The 18,754-nt window shown below is 42.8% G+C and overlaps 1 protein-coding gene across 1 annotated transcript in view; it reads left to right on the top strand.

Moving 5' to 3' along the window:
* The window catches only part of LOC135880131 (betaine--homocysteine S-methyltransferase 1), a 30,881-nt gene extending 27,617 nt beyond the window's left edge, over positions 1-3,264 (top strand). Inside the window, exons 7-8 of the mRNA XM_065406274.1 lie at positions 135-363; positions 2,898-3,264. Of these exons, the coding sequence (XP_065262346.1) occupies positions 135-363; positions 2,898-3,090 (422 nt within the window). The 3' untranslated portion in view covers positions 3,091-3,264. The remainder of the gene's footprint in view (positions 1-134; positions 364-2,897) is intronic.
* Positions 3,265-18,754: the final 15,490 nt, after the last annotated feature.

Genomic DNA, 18,754 nt, shown 5'->3' with positions numbered 1-18,754 from the left:
AGCCCAGTCATGCCTGTGACATTGTACTTTGCACATTTGCAAAATTAACTGTAGCTGAAAATGTAAAGCGATTTTACTAAATATCTGCTAAAACTAAGTATTATTGCAGTTAAAGCTGATGCATATCATTGTAGCTCTGGAGCCAAGAATTGTCACCAGATGGGATGTTCAAAAATATGCGAGAGAGGCCTATAACCTAGGGATTCGATACATTGGAGGCTGCTGTGGATTTGAGCCTTATCACATCAGAGCAATAGCTGAGGAGTTGGCCCCTGAAAGAGGATTTTTGCCACTGGCTTCTGAGAAACATGGTAGCTGGGGTAGTGATTTGAGCATGCATACCAAACCTTGGGTCAGAGCAAGGTATGTATATTATCTATAGTACTTATCTTAAATGGCACATTAAATATGCTCCATACACTGTGGTCTGTGTTGTCTCAAACAGTGAAATGGCTTGATGATTATGGAACTTTCAGAGAAACTTGGAACATGTATGTGAATTAGCATAACTTTGAAAGTTCAGGTCTAATCTCTAGGGGTGAAATCCTGGCCCCACTATCTTCAGTGGGGTCAGTATTTCACCCCAGGTCTTTTAAACCATGCTTAGGATGAGAGCCTGATCCAACAGGTCCTGAGCATGATACCTTGCCCTCAGTATAATCCAAAAACTCCCACTGAAGTTGAAGTGAGTTGTGGGCAGTGTCTTTCAAGACTAAGACCTATATTTGTAATATAATACTATGACATGGACACACTTTTTTTTTTTTTTTTTTTTTTTTTTTAAATGTCCCTCTTGTATAATGTTCGAAGGGAGACATGGTTCCTGCCCCAAGAAGATTAGTCCTGTACGCTGACCTAAGGTCAGACTAATTAGTTGGTAGCCATTAGTTAAAACCCAGGAACTTCTTCTAGCCATCTGTAGGCTAAAACAAAATGTGGTCATGTGGACACTAATGGCTCTTAAGTACAAGTAGTATAAGGTACTATACTAACTCCATAATGGAGAAAACATAATGAATGCATGTGCTGCTCTTCCATTTCTTGCTCCTTTCCACCAGTACAAATGGATGGGCGGGGAGGGGGGGGGTATTAGTCCCATATTACCTTGAAGAGTGCTACACACTTGACATTCAGAATTTTTACAAACTTAAATGACTGCTGTGATGGGTTGGATCCCCCTTCTGGGATACCACCTGATGTGCTGGGGTTTAACTGAGCCTCCCCTGTTCAATCAGCTTATTCTGCCAGACTGGGTCCCCTTTACCTGGCCTTGCTGGTTTAGGCTCACAAGCCTCTTCCAACCAAGTACACGGGCAGGGCCACAGCCAGCTGCACAGAGAGACTGAGCTCCGCTCTGGAAAGATTCGGCCTTAGGGACTCTCCCCAACACTCTGGTGCTCACTCCCTTTAAGGGGTACAAACCCGAAGGTTTTATGAAATTCACCCCCTCTCTCACTGTGGAGGGAGGTATGCACAACTTCTTGCCCTCCCAGTTAGAAATTACATAAACTGGGTTATATTATAAACAAGCAATAAGATTTTTGTAGTTAATAAAGTGAATTTTAAGTGAATATAAGAGATAACAGACAGAACAAAGCAGGTTACTGACCAAATAAAGCAAAATATGCAAGTTAAGCTCCATATAATTAAGAAACAGGTTACAAAATGTAATGTCTTACCCTAAATGTTATTTTAGGCAGGTTGCAAAGTTTCTGTGGTTCAGAGTTCCAGTTATATTTCTTTTCAGACTGGACCCCTGTGTCAGTCTGGACTCCCCTCTTGCCTTGCCTTCAGGTGGCTTTAGCAATCTTTCTTCTTGGGCAGACTGGCCATGGAGAGTAGGAGTCCCATTTGCCTTCCTCCCCACCCTTAAATAGGATTTACATAAGGCGGGAATCCTTTGTTTCCCAAACTTGACTCCCCTTCCCTTCCAGTGGAAAGTTAAAAGAAGTCCCAGATAATGTTAGTATCCGGTGACAAGACCACCTGACTTTATAGTATCACAGCATCCATGAGTCAGTGGCAGGAGCATCCGCAGGAAGGCCAAGCCTTTTCATAGTCCATTGTCCTCGCTGATGGGCCATCCGCCCTGTCTGGCTTTTCCATTGTTGTACCTGAAATGTTAGCAGTGGGCATCACCCAAAGTAGCATAGTTGAAATACAAATACATGGTCAATATTCCTAACTTCAGATACAGAAATGATACAGACATACACATTGGATAATCACATTCAATAAATTATAACCTTTCCAATGATATCTTACAAGACCCATCTTGCATAAAGTACATCTCAGTTATGTCATATCATAAGCATATTTTCATAAAGAATATGGAGTAAAATGTCACAACTGCCTTATAGCATGTTAAAAGAATTACATTCTTACACTTTAATGATCTTTAATTTGTTAGCCCAATGGGTCTTCACAGACTACTTTGACCAGAATTGGTCTTGACATTTGTACTCCCCTCTCCCCATTTACACTCCCTCCTCCCCATTTGTTGGTATTTAATACAATTCAATGCATCTGTATTGGTTTTGGGAACATATAACTAGAGAGGCCCCTTAAAATGAAGGAATTGTAATATGTTTTGGTTTGGATTAACATTAAAGTAATTCATAGCAACTTTTAAGATAGATTTAATATAGACTACCATGCTACCTATTTGGTGAGTGGCTTAAAATGTTGCTTTAAACGAATGGAAGGCACTTTTTTTTTTTTTAAACACCGCCAATCTTCATAAATCTCTTCCTCTATCCAGACCTCATATTGAGCTAAAATTTATGCAAATGAATTAAATCCACTGACTATTTTGATCTAGTTATTAAAATAGTTTAGACTGTAACATTTCCTCAGACTCAGTCATTAAAAATATTAAACATTTTTCTTTTATTTAGGGCAAGAAAAGAGTACTGGGAGAATCTGTTGCCTGCTTCAGGCAGGCCATACTGTCCTTCAATGTCAAAACCAGATAACTGGGGAGTGACCAAAGGAGCTGCAGAGCTGATGCAGCAGAAAGAAGCAACAACTGAACAACAGCTGAAGGAGCTCTTTAAGAAACAGAAGTTCAAATCCAATATAGTGGCTTAAGTATTAGCCTGAAATATGTATGGAGAATTTCCAAATGTGCTGGCGTCATATGAAATAACTTGTGAAGACAAATGTCCATGTATCAGTTTACATGTAATGGAAGAAGCAAAATGCAGACAGAATTTGATTGCAAATGAGGTATCAAATCTTGAGAATAAAACACATATAAGACCACTTTAGAAAATCATTTAACACAAGGTAGGGAAGGCTGATGTATTAATAATTAAGCTACCATTAGGGTTTGCTTAGTGCTGTTATTTGGTAATATGATGGTGTAAAAGGAGTACAGTGCTAATTGAATGTTCAGAGAACAAAAATTATAAGCAAATTTTTTTTTTACCCCAGTCTCCCAAAATTAAAATGTCATAAACTGTAATAGGCAGAAGTAGTAATGGTATTAACCCAGCATGCCTAAAACCATATGAACTAAGAGCTTTTAAAAAAAATTACTAGGCAGGGATAACATACCTCCAGTAAGCCATGATTAAAACTTTCAAAAGTGCCCTGATTTGGGGTGCCTAGCCTAAAACCCCAGAATTATCTCAAGCTTGGTGGCACTCAAACTGAAGCTCCCCCCCTGTAGATGACACTTCTGAAAATTTCCTATGTTTGGGGGGAGTAAAACACCTCCATGGAAAGTTTTTACAATATGACTCTCAAGTAGAGAGATTCCCCAAATAGAAAGCTCAAGGGGCAGGAAAATTTGGATAAACCTAGTTAGAAATTGGGTTCTGCAGTCCCCCCAAAAATTAAACCAGATTTCTCTCTGGATTCCAAATCCAAGCAGTATTGTTTTGGAAATGTGGGAGGAGCCTGTACAGCTGCTTTGAAACCCTCTGTACCAAAACAAATGAGGTTGAAGCTAAAGCCTCTCCTCTGAATGACCTTTGAGCAACAGGCCCAGCAGACCATAGGCGTGAGAGTGGCAATCAGAGCCATTTAGAAATGGACTTCTTGGTCATGTAGCAAAGCTCTATGAGTTAATGTCAGAAGGAACAAAGCTCTGTGGAACCTTTAGATCACTCCATAGTTTAAAAAAGAAAAACAGGACATTGATATTGAACTTGTGGAGGGATGAGCACATGCAAGCCCAGGACAAATGTTGGCAAGATGATTGGCTCATTAAGACACAGTTCATCATCACCTTCAGAAACAATTTCAAATGCAGCCCTAACGCCCAACTAATCCTTGTAAAACATGATGAAAATTGAATGAGTCACTACAGCCTCATTAAGTGCATTCTGCAAACTAAATCACTACTACCAGGAAAACATTCACAAATGGAATGAGTAGCCCAAAAGAAGCTTTTCATCAGATTAGTCACAATCATGTTACCAGACTACAACTCAGAGTACCTTTTTAGTGGAGAATTTCAGGTACTACTTTCAGCACCACATATACCTGGTAATAAGAGTCTGCAGAGAAACTGGTCTGCCTTCAGCATGTTTTTCAAGAGGTTGAAATAGCTGCTATACAGGGATTTTGTTTTTAAGACAGATGCAGACAAATGAAGAAAATATCCAAACAGTTTTTATGCAGATTACTTAAAAGCCTACATTTAGATATATTTACACCACACTGCAAACTTTCTCATTTTAAGCCTGCTGACAGGCTTCCTCCAGAAACCAGGAGGACATAAGAACTTAGAAATAACATAGGCCATATCTTTTGCTACAGTCAAAGTGTACACAGCACAAGTTAGGTGCATATGCAATGGTGGCTTAAAACCCATTTACAGCTGGGGTCGGCATCCTTTCAGAAGTGGTGTGCCGAGTCTTCATTTATTCACTCTAATTTAAGGTTTCGCGTGCCAGTAATACATTTTAACGTTTTTAGAAGGCCTCTTTCTATAAGTCTATAATATATAACTAAACTATTGTTGTATGTAAAGTAAATAAGGTTTTAAAAATGTTTAAGAAGCTTCATTTAAAATTAAATTAAAAGGCAGAGCCTGCCCGGGCAGTGTGAGTGCCACTGAAAATCAGCTTGCATGCCGCCTTCAGCACGCGTGCCATAGGTTGCCTACCCCTGATTTACAGGCTCTGTACACGGCCCTTTTCCCTGGTTGAAGTCAGAACTGTCTAAAAGGCACTCTGATTTACAAGAGCTGCAAACTGGCCAGGGGACTGAAAAACACAGTCAGTTTGGTGTGACATAAGGGCATCCTGGCAGCAACTACTCTACCAAGAGCTCCTCTCTGGGCTTTTTATGTTGTCCTTAGGGCCACTTTGGACTGGCAGTACCATGAAGCTGTCATACCAGAGAATCTTTGATCATGCCCCTGGAACTCTACCTGCTCAGGAGTCATACTGACTTGGAAAAATTCCTGGTGTTGGGTAAAGCAAGCCTCAGCCTCATTGAACTTGTCATTGCCAACTCCAACGAGGTTGAAATCTACATATGGGTCAAACATATCAGAGTCCCTTTTGAATCTTGGGGAGCTGACAGATTGGAGTGACATCTTTGCATCCCAGCCAGTAACGACTAATGATGGAGTATGCACTCTAAGGCATGACTCATAGTTATCAAAGAAATAATCCAGCAGCATTCACCACACATTCTCTCAGCACATTAGGTGCTGCAATTGGATCCGTGTGACCAAACTTTTGTGCCTGTGCAGAGCCCCATTGACTTCAATGAGAATCTGCACAGACGTAAGTGTCTGACAGCATGACTCAGTCTATAGAATTGTGTCTTAGTGGCAGGGACTGCCTTTTCTTATATGCATGGAAAGCATCAAGGACAATGTGGATGCTACTGCAAAACAAATAAGAGAAGCTTTCTCTATATCCATGGCGCAAACACAGCGAAGTTAGATTAAAAACATAAATACTCTTGCTAGAAGGTTGCAACATAACACTACTTTATTTATTAGAATTCAGAATAACACACAAGAACCCCAAAATAGAAACAAAAAAGTAGGCTGCTCCCTAAAAAAACAGAGAGGTACAGTTCACCCCACTTTACTTTAGGCTGGATGGCTGCAGACTGATTACATGCTTCCTACAGAGCCTTGAGTCTGCAAGCATGACCAAGAAACACCCTCCCCCCCCCCCCGGATTTAAAGTGAGAGGTCACAATTGTAACACAGTTTTCAATCTCTGCATGTGAAAACTCAACGAAGAAGAGCCTAGAGCTCAAACAAAGAAGGAAGCTGCAAACAAGAAAGACATTTAATGTTATGAGGCCAAAACCGCAATGCAAGTGTGTTGATTCATATGTATATGGGACCAAAGCGTCTGGCATTAATGGCACACCTCTCAGTGACTCAAAGTCAGAGTGGGAGAACCACACCTCAAGCCCAAGTGGGACTCAGTGAAGAGTGGAAACTTGACAGTCCAGCTAGCCTTGAAGAGGGTCAGTGCACCACTCGCATATACTGAACAATAGCGCTTTGACGAATCACCCAAGAACATGTTGAACATATTGACTATGTGTTCAGTACATTGGCTGAAAAACAAACCAGGGTACTGGAATTTAAATACATTCTCCTGTTAAAAACAATACATACAACTAGGCTTCTATGTCCTAAATAGGCATCTAAATAAGTAGCCTGATTTTCTAAAGGGCTCAGCAACCACAGGTTGCTATTGAAGTGAATGTGAGCTGCTGAGTGCTCAGCACGTTTGAAAATCAGGCCACGTAGATAGGTGCTCAAATATCATTTTAAGTACCTAATCTTGGCCAGATTTTAATAGACACTAACCATAACAGGGAAGCCAGAAAACAATGCAAAGCAGCTTTGAAGAGCACAAACAATGAAGAGGATGTCGAGTCCCTGTGGGAATTCTGTCATTGACTGCTCAGAAAGGACCCAACCATGGTATGAAAAGGTGTCCTGTGGTCCTGGCAGTTGGTCTGAGCATGACACACGGCTATCAGAACCTTAAAAATTTCAACAAAAAAACACCATTTAGAGCTTTGAAAGTTCTTGGCTGGTTTCATACTGGAAGCTCAGATTCAGAAGAGGGAATCGAATGCCTTTGGTATCTACAGAATAATACTTGCCTTGCAGAGTGTTGCAAAGGTCTTAGAGATTCTCAGATGCCGTGGCATGTGCAATAACAGTGAAAATATTCATTACAAAATATTGTTAATAAAAGTCTATCTTGATCAAGATTAATCTAGAAACTTTGGACAGCATAGCATGTTGACACCCACACCACCCAACGTTTCTATGCTAGCAAAAGCCCTAGGGCAAACACATAAAAGTACTGGCATAAAAGTGCTTTTGCTTGTATAGCTTATTTTGCTCACTGAGCTGCCAAACTCACTTATTTTGCTCACCCACCCTACACTAGTAGGGATTTGGTGGTATAGTGATACTTGGATCGCTATACTGGCAAAACTTGTAAGTGTGGACTAAGCATAAGTGACTGTAGTCCATGATTAGTTGCAAACCCCAAATTTGTTTCCATTTTATGCAACTAGATAAACTTATTATCATCCAAACCAGAGTTTCTCAAATGCGGCCACTGTCCACCCTCCTCTCTCTTGGCCCCGCATCCATGTACCCCTCCCCATCGCTCCTGGACCCCATCGCCTTCCTGGCCCCGCATCCCCCCTCCATCGCCCTGGGGCCCTACTGCCTCCCCCGGCCCACATCCAACCTACCATGTCCCCCACTGCTTCTGCCTCTGTTCCCCCAACCCCCACATCCAGGGCTTAATATTGATATTAACAAACATGCAAGTATCACTTTTCACAGCCTTCCAGATAGCTGCTAAGTGTGCTGTGAAAAGTGATAGATATTAACACACCTACAAATACTACTTTTCACAGTAATATTTTTACTATTGAGTCTGCAAAAAAAAACCTACATAAATAAATTACAATGATGTGGATGTGTATATGTGCTATTTATTTGTTTTTCCTAAAGTTAATCAAGTATTTTAGGGAAAAGTGTCAGTGTCCACCAGAGGCCACCAAAACATTTGTTGTGAGAACTAGGGTTGCCAGGTGTTCGGTTTTCGACTGGAACGCCCCGTCAAAAAGGGACCCTGGCAGCTCCGGTCAGCACCACTGACTGGGCTGTTAAAAGTCCGGTCAACAGCACAGCAGGGCTCTGTGTGGCTCCTGGAAGCAGTGGCATGTCCCCACTCCGGCTCCTACGCGTAAGGGCAGCCAAGGGGCTCCGCATGCTGCCCCTGCCCCAAGCGCCAGCTCTGCCGCTCCCATTGGCCAGGAACTGCGGCCAATGGGAGCTGCGGGGGTGGTGGCTGCAGATGGGGCAGCATGCAGAGCTGCCTGGCCATGCCTCTCTGTAGGAGCTGGAGGGGGGACATGCCGCTGCTTCCAGGAGGTGCCTCAGGTAAGCGCCTCCCGGAGCCTGCATCCCTCACTCGCTCCCATGCCCCAAGCCTCTGCCCCAGCCCTGATCCTCCTCCCACCCTCCAAACCTCTCAATCCCAGCCCAGAGCCACCTCCTGCACTACAACCCCCTCATCCACAGCTCCAGCCCAGAGCCCACACCCCCAGCCAGAGCCCTCACCCTTCCCCCCGCACCCCAGCCCCCTGCCCCAGCCCTAATCCCTCTCCCGCCCTCCAAACCTTTCGGTCCCAGCCCGAATGTACCTGGAGCCCCCTCCTGCACCCTGAACCTCTCAGTCCCAGCCCCACCCCAGAGCCTGCACCCCCAGCCAGAGCCCTCACCCCCCCGGGCCATGCACCAGCCCCCTGCTCCAGCCCTAATCCCTCTCCCGCCCTCCAAACCTCTCAGTCCCAGCCCGGAGCACTCTCCTACACCCTAAACCCCTCATCCTCAGCCCCACCCCAGAGTCTGCACCCCCAGCCAGAGCCCTCACGCCCCCTGCCCCAGCCCAGAGCCCCCTCCAGCATGCCAAACCCCTCAGCCCCAGCCCCACTCCAGACCCCGCACCCCCAGCCGGAGCCCTCACCCCCCTGCCCTCCAAACCCCTGCCCCAGCCCAGTGAAAATGAGCGAGTTAGTGAGGGTGGGGAGATTGAGCGACAGAGGGAGGGGGGAATGGAGTGAGTGGGGGCGGGGCCTGAGAGAAGGGGCAGGCCAAGTGTGTTCGGTTTTGTGCAAGTAGAAAGTTGGCAACCCTAGGGAGAACCCCGATCCAAACTTTCAGTTTACTTTCATTTATCTGTGCAGTAATTAGTACATTTCTAAAATATAAAAAAGGATTTCTTCAGAATTATCACTTGTGTATAGCTTCCTGAAAGTCCACACAAAGAGATCACATGATTTCCACACAAACTGTTTTTTCCAATAAATCGAATAGAATTATTCTTTTCATCCACAAGGCTTTTTAAAACATATGCCAACACTGCCTCCTTGTGTTTTTATATGGTTACAAAAGGGAAGAAAATGAATTTCAAACTGTTTTTCATGTTTGCATATGCAGTCAGAGAGACTAATTATAAACATTTTTTTTAAAGGTTTCCTTTGAAAACAATCACTTATGTATTTTTACTGTGAAAGGAAGCATTTTCTTTAAAAGACCTATCATAGGTAACCTATTCCCAAAGCATGAAGACTTTGGTTATTACTTTCTCCTCACTTTGCCTGCGTCAGAAAAAGCACATGGTCAAGTCAGCACTTCTCAAAAAAAAACAAAACTACAAGACGAAATATGTCAATCAGGCTCACTATAAAAAATAGATTTTAATTATAAAGTCGAGGACAATGGGGAAAACATGAAATGAAAGATCTTTTAACAACAGGTAACTGGGTAACAAATAAAACAAAAACTACATTAAAATAACATTATTTAGGTTGCAAATTCAAGCACTTGAAAGTCAGGAGATGCAAGATTTTAGGTGTTGCCCAAACAACCTTAATTCTCTTCCCTTGTGAGTTCATCCTGTGCACTGAATCTTGTGGAAAAAATAACATGTGATCATACAATTAAACACTGTACCATACTACATACACACAAAGGGACAGAATTAAGGTGATGAGGTAAGAATGCAGTGATGTATGTTTTCTGTGGAGAGTCCTGAAACTGGAATTTCTCCCTCATCCCCTGGCATTACTGCCCCTGGAGCTACAGAGTGAATCAAGACCATTTTCTTTAAAGCTGCTTCTATCTTTCTTGATGACTTTATGTATGTTAGGATTCTAGTTTCATACACACTATTATTATTCCACCCTATTATTATCATTGTACTACATCTAGATATTTAGTATGACTGGTTCTGCTGGTTCCAGGGCTATGTGTATTTGGGGTTATTCTGTATGCTGACTATGTTGTTGTCTGGGGGGGATTATGCTGGGAGATTTGTAATGATCTGTACAGCTGGTGAATGAGAGGTATGTGTTCTGGTGAGAGGGTAGCTGTGTTTGGGTCTATTGTGTGTGCTGATTATATAGTGTGAATGGTTGTGTTGATTTGTGTCTAAGGGGATTGTGCTGGGACATCTGTGTTGACTTGTGTGGCTGGCAGCTGGGCCCACAGGTGTGGCAGTTGGGCCAAATAATCTACCATCTGTGCAGTGTTCCTCATACAACTAATGAACCTGTTGCATTCAAATTAGCTGTACAGTAAGGGTGGTGATTGGGTGAGTTATCTGATATCACAATGGTCCAGGACACTCGGCATGGCATAGATACATGCCTTGCTGTAGCTGTACATTGGATGGGTGTACTTTGTAAATCAAAATGGCTGAGAGCGTAAAAATTGGATGGTAACAGACTATGAAACCCAGTGATGATTCAACATGGTGATATTCTGAACAAAAAGAGCCCTCAACCACACTTGCAGCTGTTTCTATTGCTTCACACTAACTCTAAAGACATAATAGGCTTCAGAGTGACACACACAGAGAATGACATTTCTGGAATATTATTATGTAGGTTAATATTCACATTGTTGACTGGAGAGACAATTAACTTTTGCTTGTTTGAGATGAATGGATTTGATCCATTCCCTTTGCACTGTTATGGCAGCACAGACGGGACAGAAAGGTGACTTAAAGAGTCAGCTAAAGATTCCCATAAGAACATAAGAATGGCCATACTGGGTCAGACCAAAGGTCCATCCAGCCCAGTATCCTGTCTGCTGACAGTGGCCAATGCCAGGTGCCCCAGAGAGAGTGAACATAACAGGTAATCCTGGCATCCATCTCCACCCTCTGACAAACAGAGGCTAGGGACACCATTCCTTACCCATCCTGGCTAATAGCCATTAATGGACTTAACGCTATGACTTTATCTAGTTCTCTTTTAAACCCAGTTATAGTCCTAGCCTTCACAACCTCCTCAGGCAAGGAGTTCCACAGGTTGACTGTGCACTGTGTGAAGAAGAATTTCCTTTTATTTATTTTAAACCTGCTGCCCATTAATTTCATTTGGTGGCTCCTAGTTCTGATATTATGGGAACAAGTAAATAACTTTTCCTTATTCACTTTCTCCACACCACTCATGATTTTATATACCTCTATCATATCCACCCTTAGTCTTCTCTTTTCAAAGCTGAAAAGTCCTAGCCTCTTTAATCTCTGCTCATATGGGACCCTTTCCAAACCTCTAATCATTTTAGTTGCCCTTCTCTGAACCTTTTCTATTGCCAGTATATCTTTTTTGAGTTGAGGAGACCACATCTGTACACAGTATTCAAGATGTGGGCGTACCATGGATTTATATAAGGGCAATAAATTATTCTCCATCTTATTCTCTATTCCTTTTTTAATGATTCCTAACATCCTGTTTGCTTTTTTGACTGCCGCTGCACACTGCGTGGACGTCTTCGGAGAACTATCCACGAAGACTCCAAGATCTCTTTCCTGATTAGTTGTAGTTAAATTAGCCCCATCATATTGTATGTATAGTTGGGGTTATTTTTTCCAATGTGCATTACTTTACATTTATTCACATTAAATTTCATTTGCCATTTTGTTGCCCAATCACTTAGTTTTGTGAGATCTTTTTGAAGTTCTTCAAGGTCTGCTTTGGTCTTAACTATCTTGAGCAGTTTAGTATCGTCTACAAACTTTCCCACCTCACTGTTTACCCCTTTCTCCAGATCATTTATGAATAAATTGAATAGGATTGGTCCTAAGACTGACCCTTGGGGAACACCACTAGTTACCCCTCTCCATTCTGAAAATTTACCGGTTATTCCTACCCTTTGTTCCCTGTCTTTTAACCAGTTCTCAATTCATGAAAGGATCTTCCCTCTTATCCTATGACAACTTAATTTACGTAAGAGCCTTTGGTGAGGGACCTTGTCAAAGGCTTTCTGGAAATCAAAGTACACTATGTCCACTGGATCCCCCTTGTCCACATGTTTGTTGACCCCTTCAAAAAACTCTAATAGATTAGTAAGACATGATTTCTCTTTACAGAAACCATGTTGACTTTTGCCCAACAATTTATGTTCTTCTATGTGTCTGACAATTTTATTCTTTACACTATTCCCCTTATATAGAGGAGTCTCCATGTGGCACAAAACTGGCACAGCTGGTTCTATATCACCTGTTCCTCCCCATCCCTTGGCATTGGTATTCCAAGGGTGTAAGAGTGTGGTCAGAAAACTTGGCACTCCAATTATCTTAGGCTAGCAGAATGGCCCCTAGTAGGCTGTTACCAGCTCATGTAATTTAGAGCAGCCCTGAGGCAAGGCTGAAAAATTGTGACAGGCAGATGGTCACTGCTCTATATAGGGAAAGAGAAGGCACATATGTGTCATAATGCCCAGTGCACCACTCCTTGGGCCCTGTGCAGAAAACAGCTTGGTTTTTTCACCTTCATGAATGAACCAAACAGAAAACCCTCAGCTGTAGGGCAAAACTGATTAACTATTTTAATCTTGCAAATAAAAGTAAAAAATCATGGGTCTGATTCTCTGCTGACTTGCATCTTATATAGTTATTTATTACTTGGTAAAGTGAATGTAAAATGCACATAAATCAGAATTCTCCACTCCTGTACTCCACGTCTGTCTACTTTTCACAGGTGTAAAAGACTATACAGATACAAGGCAGTGGAGAATCAGGATATATAGGTATAGCTACATTAACTATAGCAAGAACATTAAGAACAGGATGTATTGGTGTTCCCTATTTTGTACTTGTGTATGCATTCATGGTTTGGTTTAATAATGTATCTAGAACAATATCTGGTTTAATAAAATGACTCGTTAACAATCAATTATTTATCTAAAGCATAAAGAGATGTGTGGGTAACATCCTATTCCATTACACATCTGGCTAGTTGCAGGCTAATAAATCAAAGCTTTTCTTATTCTTGTCTCCTAATATCCTGGCTTCATTCCCAAATGTAAGACCTAGCTGTATGTTTGGGAGCTGATAAATGTACTCAGGTACTCTATCTTACCACACCTCTGGCCATTCAGGGGTGCTTTACACACGCATATCTTGAAAGATACTTCCAATTTATTTTTACTTGTCTATAGATTGTATGCACATCGATGCTACTATATAAATAGTAAAAACAATGTACATTTCCTATGGAGTCTCCCTACAATGGCATATTTGTTATACGCTTCTGTGAGCTGATGCACAAAATTCATTAAAACAATGAAGTCTGTCAGTCACAATTCAACATTTTCTTACTTATGAAAGATGCAAATAATATTTTATTTGTGAAAACCTGCTGCCCCTCAGTGGTTTCTGGAAGAAACAGCAGAACATTATCTATCAGCAAAGTAATAACAATGCTCAACTCAGAGGCCTAGGCCAGTGGTCTTTTTTTAATAGATAAATCAATTCTCAAATTATTTATTATGTCAAGGAACAAGCTCATAAGCATAGAGAACCAACAATGTTATTAAATTAATTTGGTTATGTACTGTGCGTGGCACATACCACTGGTGTCTGTCATCCCCTATTTTTGAGTGATGTTGAATTTAGGGCCAGATTGTGGCTTTAAGTTATGTCCTGTCTTGGAAATGGTGTGGGTGGGAGTGCACAAAAGAAATACTGGGCCTGATTTTTAGCAATGAGCAGCACTGATAACTACAGCTGAAGTTATTGAGAGCTGCAGGTATTTCAGCACCTCTAAAAATCAGGCCGTCTGACTCAGAATTCTTCCTAGAGCTTCTAGGATTCCATTCATGCCTGTGGACTGGCGTGGAGGGAGGCAAGGTCATTAACTCACTTTACCCCACCCTTTTTTAGACAGCCAATACCCATGGGGCAATAGCAGGGAAAAAAGCCAGTGCTCCACACCTGCATGGCACCCAGCCTCTGCACGGGGGGGGGGGGGGGGGGGTAGGATGAGAGATGAAGGAACACTTCTTACACTCTCCCCTCCACCTTGTATAGTTATATAAGAATGGGCACAAGCAAGCCATTAGAATGAATTCTCCTGAGCAGCACCATTTATCTGTAAAGCACCATGCAGAATTTTGGTGATGTATAAATACATAAATAATACTACTAATAATAAATAATAATTATACAGTATAATGCCACAAAAAGGAAAGAACATGACTCACATGAAGAAGCTTATGTCATAGATTCATACATTCCAAGGCCAGGAGGGGCCACTGTCGACCATTTAGTCTGACCTCCTGTATAGCACAGGCCACAGAAATCCCCCAAAATAATTCCTAGAATAGATCTTTTAGAAAAACATCCAATATTGATTAAAACAGTGTCAATGATGGAGAATTCACCATGACCGTTGGTAAATTGTTACAATGGTTATTACTCTCACCATTAAAAATCTACGCTTTATTTCTAGTCTGAATTTGTCTAGCTTCAACTTCCAGACACTGGATCATGTTATACCTTTCTCTGCTAGATTGACAACCCCATTATCAACATCTTTCTTGAATTGTGGGCACCAGAACAATGCAATATTCCAGGAACAGTTTCACTAGTGCCAAATATCGAGGTAAAATAACCTCTACTCCTCATTCCCCTGTTTAAGCATCCCAGGATCACATTAGCTCTTTTGGCCACAATGAGAGCTCATGTTCAACTGATTATCCAGCACAACCCCCAAATCTTTTTCAGAGTCACTGCTTCTCAAAATGGATTTTCCCATCCCATAAGTATAGCCTACAGTCTTTGTTCAATAGGCTTCATTACAGCAAAATCCTGGGGAGAGAGACTCCTATCTTTCTTAGGCACTTACCTACCCCTGTTACCACAGTACTGAGTACCCCACAATCTTTTAATGTATTTATCCTCAAAACATCCCTATAAGGTAAGCAAGTACTATTATTCCTATTTTACAGATAGGAAACTGTGGCACAGAGAAGCTAAGTGACTTGCCTAAGGTCATACAAACTCTGTGGCAGAGGATGGCTTTGAACCCAGATGTGCCAAGTCCAACACTTGCACCTTAGCCACTAGCCCAGCCTTCATTTCCTATGTAGGGACAGCAAGGATTTTTGGAAGGAGGCCTTTTAAAAGTACTTCTTCACTCTAATGGCATTAAGAATATTTAAGTGAAGCTGTTGGCAGCTCACTCCCCTTATTCAGCACCACAAGGATCCTGCATGATACACTGGCAGATGCTCATAAACCCCTTCTGCCATAGGATCCCTTTCCTCCCAGCATCCAATTATCTCCCTCTTGTTTCGTGACCTCCTTTTTCTGCTTAAGAGACTGTGAGACTCATTTTCACTTCAACTGAAGATGAGTGTAATTGATGTGAATTATGCAGAGCTTTTTGTTGTATTTTCCGTTTCAGTTGAATCAAAGCCCTGGAGCTGAACACCCCTCCAAAGTTGGGGAAAGTTTTGATACAGATCTCAATGTGAAGTTTGCAATTCAGGCCCATTGCTAGCGTCAGAATTCTTTGTCTGTTAGATAATTTTAATTACTTCTGCTCATATAAACATCTCTATCAATATAGTTTAAATTTTGAGTGTGTGGAAGAAGAACATCAGAGGAATCAGTTCTTAGGCAAGTCACTTGTAATACATAAATAGCTCTGCTGAGAGCATAACAAAGGCTCATTGTGCTATTTCACAGCAGAGCCAAAAATGTTCTTGAAGCAAAGTTTGTTTGCAATATAATTGCATATATTTCATACATAAAACAGGTGGTCCTATTGTATCCAAATATGTATTCCTTTAGAGTCGGTGAAGAACACAAAGTTACCTTTATTTATTTCTATTAATAATAATAGCAAATGTATGTTCAGATTGTTTATATTTGATTGGATCCCTCTCCACCTCCACTTGATATGTCACTGCTTGTCTAAAGCCTCAATCCTTCAAGAGGCTTTGTGCAGACACAAGGGTCTGCCTGTGCGGAGCTCATTGAAGGATTGGGAATTTAGATTTTAAGATCCTTGGGGCAAGGGCTGTGTCTTGGTATTTTTTTGGTATAGTGTCTAGCACTGATCCTGATTAGAGTTTTTGTATACTAAGTAATATGTGACAATGCAAAAACTTCACTTTCAAATACAGGAAGGAAAACCAAACATAGTAGGCAGAGAGATTCCTTGTTTTAAGGTTGCTAAGAATAGAACAATAGTTTCAACTATCCAGCAAAAACTTGGATATTCAAGATATATTCTAAGATGTTTAAAATTTCCACAGCTATCACTCAGAGCTAAAATGTTATGGCAGGATGATGTAAGTGCAGACCTCCCAAAAACTGAGAAATCCCTGTGTACTAACAAATCTGCAGAAGTGATTCTCAATTCTCCTTTGGCTGTAGGAGATCCAGATCTGCACTTCCCCTGATATGAGATGCCATGTTTCAGCTAGGAAAGTTTACCCCATAATCCTTTTCCAGAGAGTGTATATTATCATACTGTGCCTGACAGGAAGTACACTCATATGTGTGGTTTAATAACAAGGCTAAAGGGCATAATTCAGTACATGGGGGCCTGATTCTTCAGTGCCAAGTGGTCATTTTGCATTGATCTGGTGATGCAATATGTCCATAACCCTGGCTTAGATGGCCCTGGGAGGATTTCCCTGTGTAGGGATCCTCTGTTGGTATAGGGCTACTGGCCACCTCCATCCTCACTCCTGATGAAAGGGGTATGTCTAGGGAAAAGGAGGTGAGGACATACCTTTGCTATTGTGTGACATGGTAGTCTGTCCCCTTAAGGGTAGTGATCCCTAGGGGTCAGCCTACCCCTGTCATGTGGCATGGCCCTTAAGATTTTGGGAAGTCTGATAAATACAAGGACCTAGGAGATATTGGTAGAGAAGAAGTGGTCCTGGGAATAAGTAGCGTTTGGGAGGAAATCCTGATACTATTAATATAAGTGCCTGGGACTACAGCCTTGCAGAGTGGGCTGGGCAAGGCTCCTCTCTTCCTGCCACTTGGGATAAGCTTTAGAAAGGGGACCAGCAGATCTTGCTTTCTCCTCTCCTGTAGTAAGAGAAACACCAGAAGACGGCTTGCCTGTTGAATCATCTGAGGACTAACTGGGATAAAGGGGCCAGCTGAAGGAGAAGCTAGCTAAGGCCCTACAGTTGGTCTAAGTCACAACCCCAGCTCTTAGGAGTAGAGCTAGGGGCCATGACTAAAGTGGGAGTCGTGGGGCATCACAAGCGGTTGTAGACATGGCCAAAAAAATTTTGAGCTGGGTTGCTGAGGGGTAGGCTATAAGCACTGTCTTATCATTGCTGCTGCTCCCAAATTATGATAGACCTCCCATCCTTAACCCCTCCCCCTATACTTTTTTTTCAGACCACTTTAAGCACAGGCTAGTGATGGTTGCCTTAAGGGGAAAGACAATGAGACTATCTGAAATACAACCACAGCTCCAGGAAAAGGACTGGGGAAGGCTCTTGTCTGAAGGAGGGAAACCAGAAGGGCTATTTGAAATATAGCCCAGCTGCTGCCAGAGAGGCTAGGGGATCAGCTTTGAGGAAGTTCCTCAGTAGCAGGCTAGGAAGAAGCTGCAAGGAGCCACACATCCAGGCAGGGCCATACGCAAACTACGCAGCTGCATAGGGCACCAGGAAATTTGGGGCACCAAATTTCCTGGTGCCCTACGCAGCTGTGTGCTGCTGCAGTGGCCAACCCTATCCCCCGGCCGGCTGAGCCGTCCAGGAAAGCTGTCCCTGCCCCGCCCCCACTCCACCCCTTCCCCTGAGCCAGGGGAGCAGAGCGGAGCGGAGCGGGCTGGGGCCGGGTCACTCCACCTCCTGCCGCCCCATGAGTGCAGGATCGGGCCCACTTTGCAATCACCACGGGGGCGGGGGGGCTGAGTAGAGCACCAGAATGTCTAGGGACGGCCCTGCATCCAGGGTGGGAATAGCAGAGTCTGCAGACCTGTGGAAGCCACTGACAAGCAGGAAAAAGGTAGGAGCAGCCCAGGGAATTGGTGAGGGATTGACAGAACAGTCTTTAGCTGCCTAACAAAGGGTCCTGGGTGGGAACCCAGAGAAGAGGTTGGGCCTGAGTTCTCCTACCTCTCTCCAAGCAATAGGGGAAGTACAGGTCTCAGGATTAAAAAACACCAAGAATGATGAGGGGCTAAGGGCCTGGCACAAAGACCATTAGACTCTGGTCCTTTCTGTTTTGGACTTTTCTGTTAACCCCAGAAAGGGGACTGGACTGAGAGGTGACCTGGCTGGAGGGCTAGTCTATGGAAGATGCAGACCATTGTGGAAACAGGCGGACGGACAAGGGAGCGCTAGATTGGAACAATCCCTACAATGCAGTGTCCTGGCATGAGTGGGTGCTCCAACGGAGAGCATGCACCATAACATCTGGTGATCCATGGCTTCTGGAGTGTACCAGGAACTGCTGGC

The sequence above is a fragment of the Emys orbicularis genome, chromosome 6 (genome assembly GCF_028017835.1).
Source record: "Emys orbicularis isolate rEmyOrb1 chromosome 6, rEmyOrb1.hap1, whole genome shotgun sequence".
In the NCBI taxonomy this organism is placed as follows: Eukaryota; Metazoa; Chordata; order Testudines; family Emydidae; genus Emys; species Emys orbicularis.
This window is presented reverse-complemented; position numbering and strand designations above follow the sequence as displayed.